Genomic DNA, 14,262 nt, shown 5'->3' with positions numbered 1-14,262 from the left:
TAAGATCTAACCTGCAAGTCATTCTTTTAATGTTGCTTTCTTGATTCCTCTGAGAGGAAATGTATTTATGACATAGATTCAGGCTTATCATGGGTTTTGTTACAGGATGCTATAAATATTTGCTTGCATTAACAGGACATTTCCAATCAGAGGCTTTCAAATTTATGATGGACCTATTCACCTTACCAAGTGCACATTCAAAAACTTTGTGCCAACTCCAGACAGATTTACCAGTGCAGTTGGATTCTTGATGAAAAATCCATGGCAGATGACGCCCAAAAACAACATTTCTCTTGTGAAGTTTGGTCCAAATGTAAGTTTATTACAAGTTTTCTTTTATTCTTGCAAATGGCTTTCTTTTCTTCTTGCTGTATTTAAAATAAACATCCAAGGGCCCTAGGTCATCTTTTCCATACATCCCTACTCCAGAGTTTCTCTCTTGGTTGGAAGTCACCCAAGGTGTATCCTTTGTCTCCTGAGCAAAAAATAATACCAAGGGAGATGTAGAATATGTTGCAATAATGATCTCTTTCATGGCTAATGGTAAAGCTGAAAGGAGATTTTTGTAAGGTTTGGTATATCCTTAGTAATGAATTTTCAGTTGCAGATATTAACACTGTTCAGAAGCAAGAGGTGGCCTGAGCCTATTACTAAAAATCAAAATGTCTGTTTTGCAAGATTCTACTGTCCTTGCCATAAGGTTTTTAATCAACTTTTACAAATTCCTGTGTTTCTGCAGGTGTGCAAGTGTTAGTCTGTGCTTCACCTGGGGGAAAATATTAATATTTTAATTGTTGTTGCCAGGTTTCTCTGAAAGCCTTCTTTGGAAAACCTGGTCCCTGGTTTGAAGAAGGAGATCTGGATGGTGACAAGAACTCAATATTCCATGATCTAGATGGTTCAGTGACTGACTACAAGGATACCTATGTGGGCAGAATGGATAACTACTTGATTCAACACCCCAAATGCATTAATATTACAGAATGGAGTGGAGTGGTTTGCAGTGGGACCTATGCACAGGCTAGTTCTCTTGCAGTATTCTGTTGGGGGCAATTCTACAATATGAACAACTTGTAGGGGCAGGGGGAGTGTAAGAACTACAAAATTACCTATCTTTGGATTTAAATATTCTTTGATGTTTTAAAAATACTTTTGTGCATATTACACTTTTCAGCCAGTTGTGTATATCGTGTTCCCTTCAGCACACAAACTGGGAGTACAGTATTAGATGCTGCAAGGTAAAACGAAATGTGTATGCATGCCAAGAGTTCTATGTTGCAGCCCTGTCGGCTAAAACATTTTTGTATTGGAGGTGTTTTCTTCCACTGGAGTTCTGTCTGTCTGTTTTTTCACAGAGTGGATTTTAAGGGGCTTTTTATTTCTTTTCTTTATTTTTAACAGAGCTGTTAAATACCACATTCTGAATACAACATAAGTTGTACATAATCAAGTTTGATTCCCATTCTGGTTTCTCTTCTATATGAGTTTGACCAAGTACCATAGCTGATTCTATATATATATTTTTTCCCCCTCCCTCCCCTTTTTTGGTCTGTAAAATGGGCAAAATCTACAATAGTTTTTCAAATAGGGCTCTTCTTCAGGAGATATTTGTGTATTGTGTAACTCAGAACATCAAATTGCAGCATTTTGGCTAATAATGTACTGATTATTCTTCACTATTTCATTTCCTTTTGCACAGTGTCCAAATCTTTCCTCTTTCTTTTCATCTTCCTTAATATCATATAGGTTTATGTCCAAACCTGGAATGGACAGAATCTTTCTATGACTATCGTACGAGATGAATACCCAGCCAATCCCATGGTTCTTCGAGGTATTAATCAGAGAGCTGTCTTTCAACAATACCAGCCAGTAGTGATGCTCCAAAAGGGCTACACAATACATTGGAATGGAAAGGCTCCAAACGTCACCTATCTTTATCTCATTAACTTCAACAAGTATGTTTACTTTCTTTCCTGTCATTGATCAATAAGGCAATACGGAAGAGATGTCCTGCAGGATTAGGATGCATGAGAGTTTGCAACCATCAGTAGGGCTGGATCTTGGGTTGGGTTTTTTTCATAATTACAAATACTAAAGTATGAAAAGCAAGAGATTAAGCAGTAGACCTGCACATAAAGTTAAACTTTTGTCCAGTACAGTCTCTTTAAGGAAAATCCTTTGGAGAAGAAAATGTACAAATAGTGAAGTTAAACAGAATTGGAATTGAATAGTTTAGCATACTTGATTTTGTTGTCAGATAAACTTAATAAATGTCTAAAGTATAAAATCAAATATATCCTGAGAGTATCAAAGTTATATATTTGTATGTAGTGTATATATGTACTATAGCATTTAATGAAATACTTTGCGTAGAGAGGTGAAGAAAGATCATCTGGTTGAGCATTTGGGAGCTTTTTGTGTTCCTGTTACTTGTTTTTTTGAGTGATGTTTGCTGTATATTGTCATCTAAACTGTTCCTACAGTGAATCATACATTTTATTTTGTTTTCAGGAATGACTGGATTCGTGTTGGTCTTTGTTATCAACCGAATACAGATTTTGTTATAGTATTGGAAACCTTTCAAAGGCGGTCATCTGCTTTGTCAAGCAAGGTAGAGCGCTACATGCCTGTATCTTCAATGATGGAGCTCGAAAAGAATCAATCAGACAAGAAGTTTTACTTTGACAACAGTACTGGGTAACTCCTTGTAACTTGACCCTATTGGAAGATGTTTAACCTTAAAATGTCCGTTTTGATAATGTTAAAAGCAACTGATGGAGACACCTGCATAAGAGGAAAGCTGTTGTGAAGGAGCCCAAAACCTATTTGAAAGCATACTTTATGTGACTTTGAATCTCCAAAATACAGTGCTTGTCACTGAAATACTTTTCCAAGAGCACCACAGTTGCCACAGATACTTCCTACCCCACGCCTGGGGAAAATATGGTATCTGGCGTGCTGCAGAGCAGTGTTGTTTCAGGAAGTAACTTCTAAGTCTTCAAAGAAAATTTGTGCCGCCTTGTTAAACTGAAAATTCTAGAAATTTCCAAGAAGTTTTCTGTTCTAAGAACATTCTTAGAATATATTTCTGAAAATCCTAATCCATTTTCAGCCTTCTCAAAAGTACTTGAAAGTCCTAGTCTCTTTCGAAAGTATTTCTGACAGAGGCCACCAAGATCCTTCTGAGAGGTTTAAGATATGGTCAACTTTGAGTAAAATAAGTCCTACATACATCACTTGTGTGTTTTGCAAATGTTGATCTTTAATTTATAATTTGTTCTCTTATTTATTTTGTTGCCTTATCTGCTACTTTGTCTGTCTGTAGTAAATATGGAGATTAATGTAGCTTTTGAAAAGACATTTATGTTTCTTTTGTCCAAGAGCTACAGTGGTAACAGTCAAATATATAATAGAAGAATTACCAGTCTCTGTGTACTGTGAACATTAATGACCACTATGCCCTAAATTGCATTTCCAGGTATTTGCAACAGTACAATTACATTGTCCAGTGCTGGTGGGTGAAGCTGAATATCCAAACAGTTACTGCTGGGTATCTGCAAAGATGTATGATCAAAAAAAACATTTATGCTCTGCAGTTTGGTTTTTGTTTCCTGCAAGCTACTGATTTGAGGAGTGACTGTTCTTTTCAAAGCATATGCATTCATAATGATGTCTCCTTTAATTGTTGGGAATTTCAGATATGTCAGTAGAGACTTCCTAACTCTAGTAAACTGTAAATATTTTGAAAAAGTTTGAACAATGTGAAGTGAATACTGTAGTTTCTCTGCTTCTGAAAATTATGAAGGTTTAATATAAATACCTATCTTTCCAGCAATTGATCTAGATTCTTTTTCCCCCTTTTGTGTAGATTACTGTTTTTATTTCTTCAAGCCAAATATAATAGGGATGGTCACAGTTATTGCTCATCTCAGGGATGTGAAAGGATCAAGATTGTGACCAAAGATTCAGCAAAAGGGATCAGTAACTGCATGGCAAAAGCTTACCCAAAGCACTACCGAGAACCAACCGTCATAAAGCGGATGCCAGTAAAAACTACTGTACCATGTACAAAATGCGGCACAACTCAGGTAAAATAAAATAAGCAAAAACTTTCATGAACTGTATAGTTGGTGTTGCTGTCTACTTGCTTTAAGGCAGAATTTCAGTCTTTGAGCAGAGAATACTGCACCTACCAGTTTGCGATGGTCACGTTGTTCATCTCCTGTACGCTAGAAGGCGGGGAGTCCCTTGTAGCACAAAGGTTTTCAGTTTTTGTTCTTTGAAAAATACTGCTTCACTTCTCACTGAGTGCTACAGAGAAGGGACATAGGTAGATCTGATGTCTTGTACTACGGTATTGTCTGTACTCCGTGTAGGATGGCTTTACTGCAGAGATCTATATGCTATTGGCCAACCTTCTCTCTTCTTTTTTGGATCTTTGTGTATTAGCATGAACTTGAAATTGCATTATCCATTAGCTGTACAAGCTCAGAAAAATACTGAAAGTAAGGAATAAAATGGGTTACACTATACATTATGATATTTATTAGCATTCCTAGTACCATAAATAATGCCACTGACAAATTGATGCATTTGCTTTGGAGCATGGGCGGTCTGTTGTAAATTGTCTGGCATGATAAAGTGTTGAAGACACATGGATATGTGTACTTAACGTGTTCTGTTTTATATCCAGATGGTATTCACCAGTGATCCTCACAAAAACTACCTCCTTGTGCAGATTAATTCATCTAGTAAAAGAGAGTTAAGCGGAGGTCAGCAAGCATTTATTTCTGTAAGTATTCTTTATGGTTTTCTTCTAACTATCTTTCTTTTTAGCAGTTTGTATTACAACAGTTGTACAGCTCTACATAATGCTGACCTCATTTTTCTTCACTTGAATGAAAAGTGTTGGTTCATAGTTTAAACACCAGTCAAAAAGCTGATATTTTAACCTCAGAAAATGAAGCTCCAAAGCTCTGTTTTGTATTCAAATCCTTTCCTGCTGGAGAGAAAATTGTACCAGTAAGGGAGAGTTTAAAATCTTCAGATTCATGTTGAAATCTGGATGGATATACACTTATTGATGGCTGCTTTGGAAAAAAAACCCAAAGCCAAACAACCTATGAGTTAAATCCATGTTGTTGAAATTGCTTTTGTGCTAACAGATTGGTGAGTTAATGGGATGAGTCATTCAAGCCATTAAGCTTTGCTTAAACTCCTTCAAAATTACAATTACTAAAGAATCCATAGAGATTTCTGTATTTGTTCTGATGCGGTCCTGATTAAGCCTAGTGATGTGATACTGTATAAAAAGTAGTTTACTTTAACTTTTCTATTCAGATGCTGAAGGAGACTTGCATGTGATGCTGAAATAGCATTTGCAGACATCCTCACACCACAAAGCTTAAAGTCTGTATGTGGCTTACATTCTGCGATGTCAGTGTGTTAGCTTTGTTGAAATAGTAAAACTCTTGAGTTATTTAGACAGACAAATGGCATGTGAGCAGCGTAACCTTAGCAGCTGCAAACTTCTATGGGAATGTGTGTGCCATACTCAAAGCAGTAAGAGTGCTCTGTAGGAGGAAACTGGGCTGGAACTGGGCTGCTGCAGAGACAGATTAATTGTACTATTGCCAAGAAGTCCGGGTGGTTCAGTATCTGAATTTTAGCTTCCCAAAGCAGCAGCAATGACCAAGGCACGTAGTAAGTCACCTGGAATGTATGATCTCCTTGTAGAAGCCAGGGACTGAAGGCTCCCATGTAATTTCAGAAGTCCTACTGAAAGCCTCCCCTCAAGGGGGAAAATGAAGAGATGCCAGGGAGAAGCAAGTATTTGTAAGGAAATGAGTACACCACTGTGTCTAAACTAGATGAAGATTAACACTGGGTGCAGTAGAATTGCTGTTGGATTCATATTAACTTTAAGAAAGAAAAAGTTCTTTTCTCTTTTTCCCCTCCCATTCAGGTCAATGACACTATGTTGTACTTCAAGGATAATGGTATACTTATTGTTGTAGTTGATGCCTGCATTGGCACAGTGTTGAGACACAAATTATTTTCTGGAGTAGACATTAAGCATGTAGATGGATATTTGAAATCTGGAATTCCACAAAGGTATGTGTAATGTCCATTTATTTCCAGTATGTCCTCTAAGCTGTAGCTCTGCTTTCTAACGAGGATTTAAATAATGATGTCTATACAGGAGCACTGAAAGTGAGCAAAACGTGTATCTAAGTTGAGGGGAAAGGAGAAACATAGGAGCATTTTAACAGACAATTTAGCCTTATTTGAGAAAACAAAGCAACTCAAATTTTGAACAGTTACGATTTTCCAGTGTTGCCTGTGTTTCACCACAAAAAGAATTTTTTTTTTTTAAACTAAACATCATTTAATAACACTCCTTTGCTTAAAATAACTTTTTGTTTAATAAGGTCACTTAAGGACACTGACAAGATCTAAGTGACAAGATATCATACTGTTCTCTCCCTATCTAGGGAGAAAATTGCTTATCATTAAAGAAAGATAAAAAGTTAGCATCAGAAAAATCAGAATTCTAATATTCTAATTTTGGATCAATATCTAAACTTGATTTTTTGATACAAAATATTAAACTACATCTAAGTAACACTTTCCGATGATTTTGAAGTTAAATTTAAAAGTCAGCTTAAAAAAAAAAATTCTACATGGGTGCTTTTCTAGGTACTGCTTTCAGAGAGGGTTGACTATTTCCATGTCATGAAATGATGTGGCATGAGTACTCTTAAGCAAGTGGACTATGAGGCCAGCCAGCTGTAAAAGCATGTAGGAGAATGTTAAAACTTTGTGTTTGTGACAGCTGCCGTCTCTGCACCGTTTCTGCTGCAGGTCTATTGTTCTACTGAGCACAAGAGGTGATGTAGCAATTCCTAATAATTTATCAGAAGCCTTAATGTCCCTGGGGACAGCCAAGCCGCCTTATCTTCAGAGCAACGGTTGGTGGAAATTTTGCACGTTTCTTTGACACCGCCTTGGTCTGTGTGTTTATGTTGGCGTGGTGGGTTTCTCAGGGGGTGTGTGGAAAGGATGGAGCTGGCAGAGGATGGTTGCCAGTTTGCACTGGCGTGGGCTGCTGCATTTCAGCCCTTGTTGAGAGGGGGAATGGGCAGCCCTTCAGCAGATGGGGCAGAAAACCCTTCCTGTTGCCCCGAAGGGCGTTGTGTGAAGCTTGTTGCAAGCAGAGAAGTGACTAGCAGTTCTTTGTGCCTGTGGATTACAGAAAAAGATGCCCAGGCTTTTTTCCCCACAGCCTGTATTTTGTGCCTCACCCAGCAAGTATATTCTTGAACAATCTCCTGTGACAGGCTAGTATTTCCCGTTGTAACAAAATTTGAAGGTAGAGATGAGAAGCTGGTGGTATTTTGAGGGATGATCACATTACAGGCCACATGGGGTAGCTCTTGTTCGTTCAGGGCCCTGGCACAAGCCCTGACTGAGAAAGCAGGTTTTATAATTGTCCCGATAGCTGTGTTTTCTAATGAAGATTTCAGACTATTTAATACTGAATATTGAAAAAGGAGATTGCAAATCAAGATTTCCTTGCGAGGTGCACGTGAAGCTGAGAGTGGATTAATGTCCTGAATAATTTGGGGGGAGGATTTCAGGGGAGAGTGCCATTCCCTTCCCAACCAGTCCTGTGTTGTGCTTGGACAGGCTTGGCTGGTTCAGTAACACTGAGCTGTTTTTGTCACAGGAAGCCTGGCCTTTCTGGGCTTCAGAGGAAACTTCAAGCCATCCTGGATTAAGCTGTTTACTGGTCCTGCTGGGCATGGGCTCGTTCAGATAGAAAAGTATATCCCTTTACAACTGGAAGAGTATGGCTGTGCCAGAGCAATCAAAAGCCGACGGAAAGACCTCGAGCTTCTGAAGAAGGCTACACAATCTCATTAAAGACTAAGATGTACATAAAAGCTGGGGAAAAAAAATGTGAACTAACTTATTTTTTAATTTATGGCATTTTAAACTATATTGTTATCCAAGTAAATCATGTTATTGTCTGACAGATGTTTGCCAGCATTGACCGCTTGAATGCCAATCTGTGCACCTTCTAGTTGTACAAAATGTTAAAGAATTTATTAGTATTTGTATAAACAGGTTTCAGAGATTTTTCAGATGTTTGTATTTACTGTAAACAAGTTCCTTCTGTTTAATACTCCTTTTGTATGTAAGAGGGTGTTCATAAAAGCCTTAAATTTTTGATAACAGGTGTTGGAGTGCATCTTGGATTACTTGAAAGATTAACATTAAAGTCTCCATAAACAGCTTGAATTGGTCATTATAACTTATGTGTTTTCACTCAGCTGTTTAGGTGTTTTCCTGAGGGTTTATTTAGCAGTCAGCTCAGTTACATTCTCAGTCTGCTTTCCAAGGTGTTAAAACCCCATTTCCCCTATGCATGCAGCTGACTCAAGGGGTTTTAATTGCAGTAAAATTTTTGCTTTGCTGTATGAAAGATGGAGAGGGGGGATTCAAAGATCCAGCCTGGGGCTGGATCAGGATTGTGTACCATGCAACAGAGTTTAACAAGGCTGTGTGTACCAGCATGGCATACAGAGCAGAAAATGACTACCGTTCTTTGGGGTCACTGTTTGCTATTCACCCCTAAATATACAGGTGTCTGTAAGAGTTACTTCAGTAAACAGTCTGGGTGGTAAGGCTGCAGTCTTGGGTACAGCTTGACTTCAGCTTTTTCTTTTAAAGCTTTTAGCCAGAAGGGCAAAGCTGAGATATTGTTATTCTCAATTTGTTATGAAACTAAACTTTTCCTCTTTCAGTGATTTTTTTTTTTTTTTTTTTTTTTTTTTTTTAAAGGCTATCCCAGATCTAACTTTTAAGTGAATGGAAAGTGCTCTCAGTTCACTCAGGCATGTTACATCTTTTGCCTTAACTTTGATTCTTTTAATATACTCATGTTGCTAATTCCTATTGAGGTCTGTTTGATTTCTTTTGGTTTTGTTGCAATTATTTGACCCTTTCTGCAGATAGTGTGAAAATCATTTAGAAGAACTGAGGCACAGCTGCCCTTTTTCAGGATCCTAGTCTTTGAAATTAAATTTCAGAGACTGTAAAGATGCATTTCATAATAGGGAACAATAGATGCCATAGAGCTAAAATGTAACCATAGTTCTAATAAAACTGACATAGTTCCTTCTTCTTGTATATGTTCTCATTCATTCTAGCTGGTATAATGTATCTACCATTCAGATATGCTTTGTGCTTTGAATTCAAAATGGAGTGGCTGTTGGAAATGAACTATATGCCTGTCTTCTCCAAAGAAGTTGAAAAACTGTGGGGATTTTTTTTTTGTGCTTTAAAGGAGAGGAGGCACAGTAGCAGACCTATTATTCTGTTCAATTAAAATATGCTACCTCAGTGCTACGATTGAACTGCCTGGTCTAGTGTAGTTTCCTAAGTGAGAGGGGAGGGGAAAGGAGCACAACACAAGAGATGAAGTTAACAAATAGATAACTGATGTTATTTTTATTGTAAAACCAAGCCAAATGGATGATTGTGTATTTTGCAGTTGTTTTGATGCACAGTTCTCTTATAATGTTAAAAAAAAAAAAAAAAAAGGGCGTTTTGTTAGGGGGAGATGTGGTAAATCTTTAAGACTAGCTATAATGTTTGGTGTTACTGATGCAGGGCCAAGTGATTTAAATTCTCTGAGTGCAGTAGTGATAGTGTTTGGGGATTAAAATGGTTTTAAGACTTCTGCTGTTCTGTGGGTCATGCTCAGCAGGGAAATACCAATGAGGTAGTGACCTTCAGGCTTGTGAAGTTGGCCATTATTTATGAGATTCTGCTGTTCTAAGCCATCTTGTAAAAATTGTACTTGGAAGTGTCAAGGGTATTCTGATGTAGGGCTTACTGATGGACAATTGGACCTGAAGTTGAAGTGTTGTCTTTTGTATAAATTTAAACACTTGATAAATAGCATAAATAAATTTTTACATCTGACAAGGCAATAAAATCTTGGATCTCTTCTGTTCTTGTATCAAGTAATTTTATAATGTACGTTGTGTGAATACTATAAACTAGTTTATTTCAAACACCAACAGACCTGCGAAGTTTATGGACCGTATCCTACTCTTCATTCAGAGACAAGTTGGAATACTGGGAAAGGAGACACTAATAGTGACTGAAGTTATGGGCCTGTCTCTGAAGTCTGTCATCTTAAAGTCTGAGCTGACTGAGTTGTAGAGTCATTTCAGCTTGGTGGGGGCCAGTGCAGTATTGTTATCTGCTCAAGGGCATCTTATCCATGTCTGTAACTACCTGGTGGGGGTGTAAAGAAGATGGAGCCAGGCTATTCTCGATGGTGGCCAGTGGCACAGGACAAGAGGCAGTGGGCACGCATTGAAATGCGGGCATTTCCACATAAACAGAAGAAAAACTTTTACTGAGTGGGTGGTCAACCATGGGAACTGATTGCCAGAGAGGCTGCAGAGTCTTCATCTGTGGAAGAGCAGCTGTAGCTGACCGTGGTTTAAGACATGTAGTGTCCTGGGCCATCTCCAGAGGTGGCTGCTAGCCCGGGTTCCGCTGTGGTTGTGTGCAGTTAAAATTATCAATGTCCCTAGCCTCTCTTTTCCAAGTGCACCAGCTGCCACAGCCTGCACGGCTGAGCCACACGCTTTTCACCTCATGTCTGAAACTCAGCGAGATCTTAAAAATGAGGCATCTCTGCCCCAAACCCAGTCTAAAAGGCATTGTAATTGCCTCTTCATGGTCAGGCTTTGTTTACAAATAGATTGATTTCCATTCCTTACTCAAAGGGTGTCATTCTGCAGCAAAGAAATTAAAAACTCACTGGGCTAGAGAAAGGAAGGCAAGTTTAAAGCTCTAATGTAATGCGTTAGAGCTTTTTAAGGCACATCTGGGCTATGTTCTTGCTCCACAGGTTGTTCTTGCATTTTATTTTGTAATTGTTATAATGTTTTAAAAACAACAACAAAGAAACAACAAAAGAATAAATAAACTACTTGGAGCAGGGATCAGATTAAGTGTACTATCAATAAGGCACTTTCTCTGGCCAAAGGCACCACTGAAAATCTAGTGTATGAGGGGCTGGAGACCCATCCCTAAAGAGCTGGAATGATGGCAAGGACATGCTTTATGAAAAGTTGGACTTAATTCTGCGTATTGTGGGACTGTAGTGACAGCTGAGGCCCCAGATAACTTCTGACCCAGGACATGAAAAGAAGTTTTCCTGTTCGGGGCCAGACCTGTGATTTCCTCTGCTTCCCCTCAACTCCTTTTCACATTAGGTAGGAAGGATCTACATCTGAGGACAGGCACCCAGCTCTGACTGAAAAGCCCAGTCCACCAGGTTTGATGATAGCTGTATCACAGGGTGCAGTGGTCAATGAAGGTCAAAAGGGTATGTCACTGCTTTATTTGTTTAAGGTGATCCTGGTGTCATCCTAGTGTCCAAACATCTATGAAGTGCAAAGAAAAGTAGTAACTTCCGAACTTCAAAATTGCATGTATGTGAGCTTTTCCCAATAATTACTTTTTTTACCTCTTCTGGTCATACTTGTTCTAGCACTTACAGGAAGGTTTTGTCCTTTCCTAGAGTTCACAAGCATGTTTTTCTTTTCTAATGCCTTCTTTTTTTCCTGTGTCTTGTGCTAGTTAGAATTCTAAAATAATACTCAGTATTGAAGTATATAAGGCCACCTTTGGCTTGAGAGAATTTATGAGCTTTTTAATTATACGGCCTGGGAGTACCGTAATTTTGCATATTAAATTGTATTAACAATTGTAACTTGCAAAAAAAAGAAGGAGGCTTGTCTGGCCATTGACTTGCATGACTGGGAATGATGGGACTGGCAAGGCATAGAAGTCCATCTCCTTTTTTATGTGAAGAAACTGAAAAATATAGGTTTTGGATACAGTAGGAACAATTCTGGGAGAGAGCAATCTGGGGATCTTCTGAGATCAGCCTAGCCTTTTCTGATACATCATCTTGTGCCTGCTCTTATGTCCTTCTCTTAACCCATGCTGAAAAAAAATCAGAGAAACTTGTGATTTTCTTGAAAGGTTTGTGTTTGTCGTGTTTGGTGTACTAGTGAGAAATTGGCTTGGTCAGATGACAGAGAAATTTCAAAGTAATCAGTCTGTAAACTTTTTCCTTAAAGGCCAACTTTTTCACTTTTCTCATTTCTATTGTATTTAAAAGTACAAAGCAGACTTAATTGCCATGCCTGGGAGGCAAATTCTTTGTTTCATCTCTGTCCAAGTTGAATGGGGTGACAGCTGAATATCCCGATTTATAATTTTTTTCTGAGGAAATGTTCTTAGAACATGCAATAGCCTGTCTTTATATCTAATTTATTCTAAACAGAACATAAAACCAAAGTGATATTTCAGGTTTATTTTTGTGTGTGTGCAAGTTTATAAGTAATAATGCTGTACTAGAACTGCTATAAACAGTTAGAAATATAACTGTCTCTTTCCTGTGCAGCATTTCCGGTGACATTTTCAACAGATACACTAGGATCAGTTCAGGGTGTGTTTTGTGTAATTGGTAGCTTTTAGGGATGGATCTCAGATTATGGTGGGTCATCTTTTTAACATCTGTAAGGTTCTTTAGCAGAAGATGGTTTACTCCATCTGCAGGGTGTGAACTATGATCTAATAGTTTTCTTCCATCTCTGGTGCAAGCAACTGGCGCATGTTCTCAGTAATAGCAGACAGCACCACAGTTATCTGTGGTCTCGTATTATTTCTATTTCTGAGAAATGATTCTATGATGAGCATCACTCAGTAGTATATATTGCACATTTCTGCTTTTTAATAGTATTTTTAATAGTGTAATACAAATTTCCATATGGCAGCATGTTCTGGGTTAAATTTTTCTTTTTAATATTCCTATATTGATATCAGATTTTTCTGTCCTTCACAACAGTGAAATGCCAAGTATTAGAAGATACAAGTATGTATACTCACATGAATCATAGCAGCATGCACAATTGCCATTGGGTTCCTTCTGCTAGCTAGCAGACAAATGTAAAATAAGAGCTCATGTCAGGCTTTAATAGTTGGACATGGAAGAAAACAAATGAAGGTTCAAGAAAAAATTGTTTGCAGTCTCTTTTCCCTATAAGCCATACACACCTTTCTCCTTTTGCTTTGTAGGGACAGGGTTCTCCTAACCACTTCCCTCTCAGTCCATAAGGGCTGGGATGCTGCTCTGGTTAAGTATCTTGTTCCCGTAGAATTTTCCATTTCTGATATTCCCAATGTTTTGCTGCCTGTGGATTTTTCTGAGTAATTGTCCATCCTTCTTCTCCATTAACTCTATTTCCAAAGCATCTTGAGGAGTGGGTTGGACCTCTCCTGTTTTCCGACCCTTTTAGTCTACCCAGCCTGACTTGAGTTTCAAAACGTAATCTGTCTCTTTTAACAGAGCCATTATCCAACATATACGTCTTCTGTTAAATTCTTTTGTCCCCATGGCTCACAGTGTAGCAACATGTTCAAGATCAGATAGATGCATGGAAATATCTTTTGCAAATAAACACCAGGTGTGGGGACACCGCCTGTGTCAAACTGAAGGAATTAATGGCACAGAACTTGTGTAAAAATGTTGATCTCCACTGCCCATTTTTGTGTGTTGTGTTGCTTGCTGAGCATTAAACAGGCCCTTTGTAATCTGGGAGTCAGGGTGGGTTTGAATTCTTCCGTGTTGAATGAACCAGATTAAACACTTTACACCCCAGAGTATAGAATTAGAATGAGTACCAATATGAAGCTTAGAAATGTTGATATCCGCTCTTTATAGGAATAATTGGCTGGTTTTTTTCTTACGATACTTCAGTTTCATTACATTCACACTTAAGTCATTGTACACTCTTCCCTCCCCCCTGGCCCCAGGCAGTCCTACACAAACTCTATGACATCATTGTTAATAGTGACATACAAGCCAGTTTCTAAAATGAAGCTAATAAATTAAGTTCATACTAATAAGCATACGCCTAGCAGTTACTGATTATACACGTAGTAAACCAGGGTCTTAAGTGAACTGCAATTTCTAGATTTATATGTGTTTAATACGTGAGTGTGTAAATAACTTTATTAATATATTTCCCAAAGTAGATCCTAAAATTACAAAAATATTTTTGTGTGCAAACAGTTCCCCTCTTTGCCTGTGAAAGCCTGGTGTTCAGGATCTATGAACGGGTAAACGACATTGCAAATTGCCAGGAATCTATAGTGAAGCTG

General features: G+C 38.2%; 1 protein-coding gene across 2 annotated transcripts in view; it reads left to right on the top strand.

Annotated features, from left to right (window-relative positions):
* The window catches only part of CEMIP2 (cell migration inducing hyaluronidase 2), a 37,205-nt gene extending 28,398 nt beyond the window's left edge, over window positions 1-8,807 (top strand). For both annotated transcript variants that reach the window (XM_050913160.1, XM_050913159.1), the window contains 9 exons: window positions 136-313; window positions 805-1,020; window positions 1,747-1,955; window positions 2,512-2,697; window positions 3,869-4,088; window positions 4,694-4,792; window positions 5,966-6,114; window positions 6,865-6,971; window positions 7,730-8,807. In XM_050913160.1, coding sequence (XP_050769117.1) covers window positions 136-313; window positions 805-1,020; window positions 1,747-1,955; window positions 2,512-2,697; window positions 3,869-4,088; window positions 4,694-4,792; window positions 5,966-6,114; window positions 6,865-6,971; window positions 7,730-7,926 — 1,561 coding nt within the window. In that variant the 3' untranslated portion in view covers window positions 7,927-8,807. The remainder of the gene's footprint in view (window positions 1-135; window positions 314-804; window positions 1,021-1,746; window positions 1,956-2,511; window positions 2,698-3,868; window positions 4,089-4,693; window positions 4,793-5,965; window positions 6,115-6,864; window positions 6,972-7,729) is intronic.
* The last annotated feature ends 5,455 nt before the right edge of the window (window positions 8,808-14,262 follow it).

The sequence above is a fragment of the Gymnogyps californianus genome, chromosome Z (genome assembly GCF_018139145.2).
Source record: "Gymnogyps californianus isolate 813 chromosome Z, ASM1813914v2, whole genome shotgun sequence".
Classification (NCBI taxonomy): Eukaryota; Metazoa; Chordata; class Aves; order Accipitriformes; family Cathartidae; genus Gymnogyps; species Gymnogyps californianus.
The sequence above is the reverse complement of the archived record's forward strand: the minus strand, read 5'-3'. Positions and strand labels throughout refer to the sequence as shown.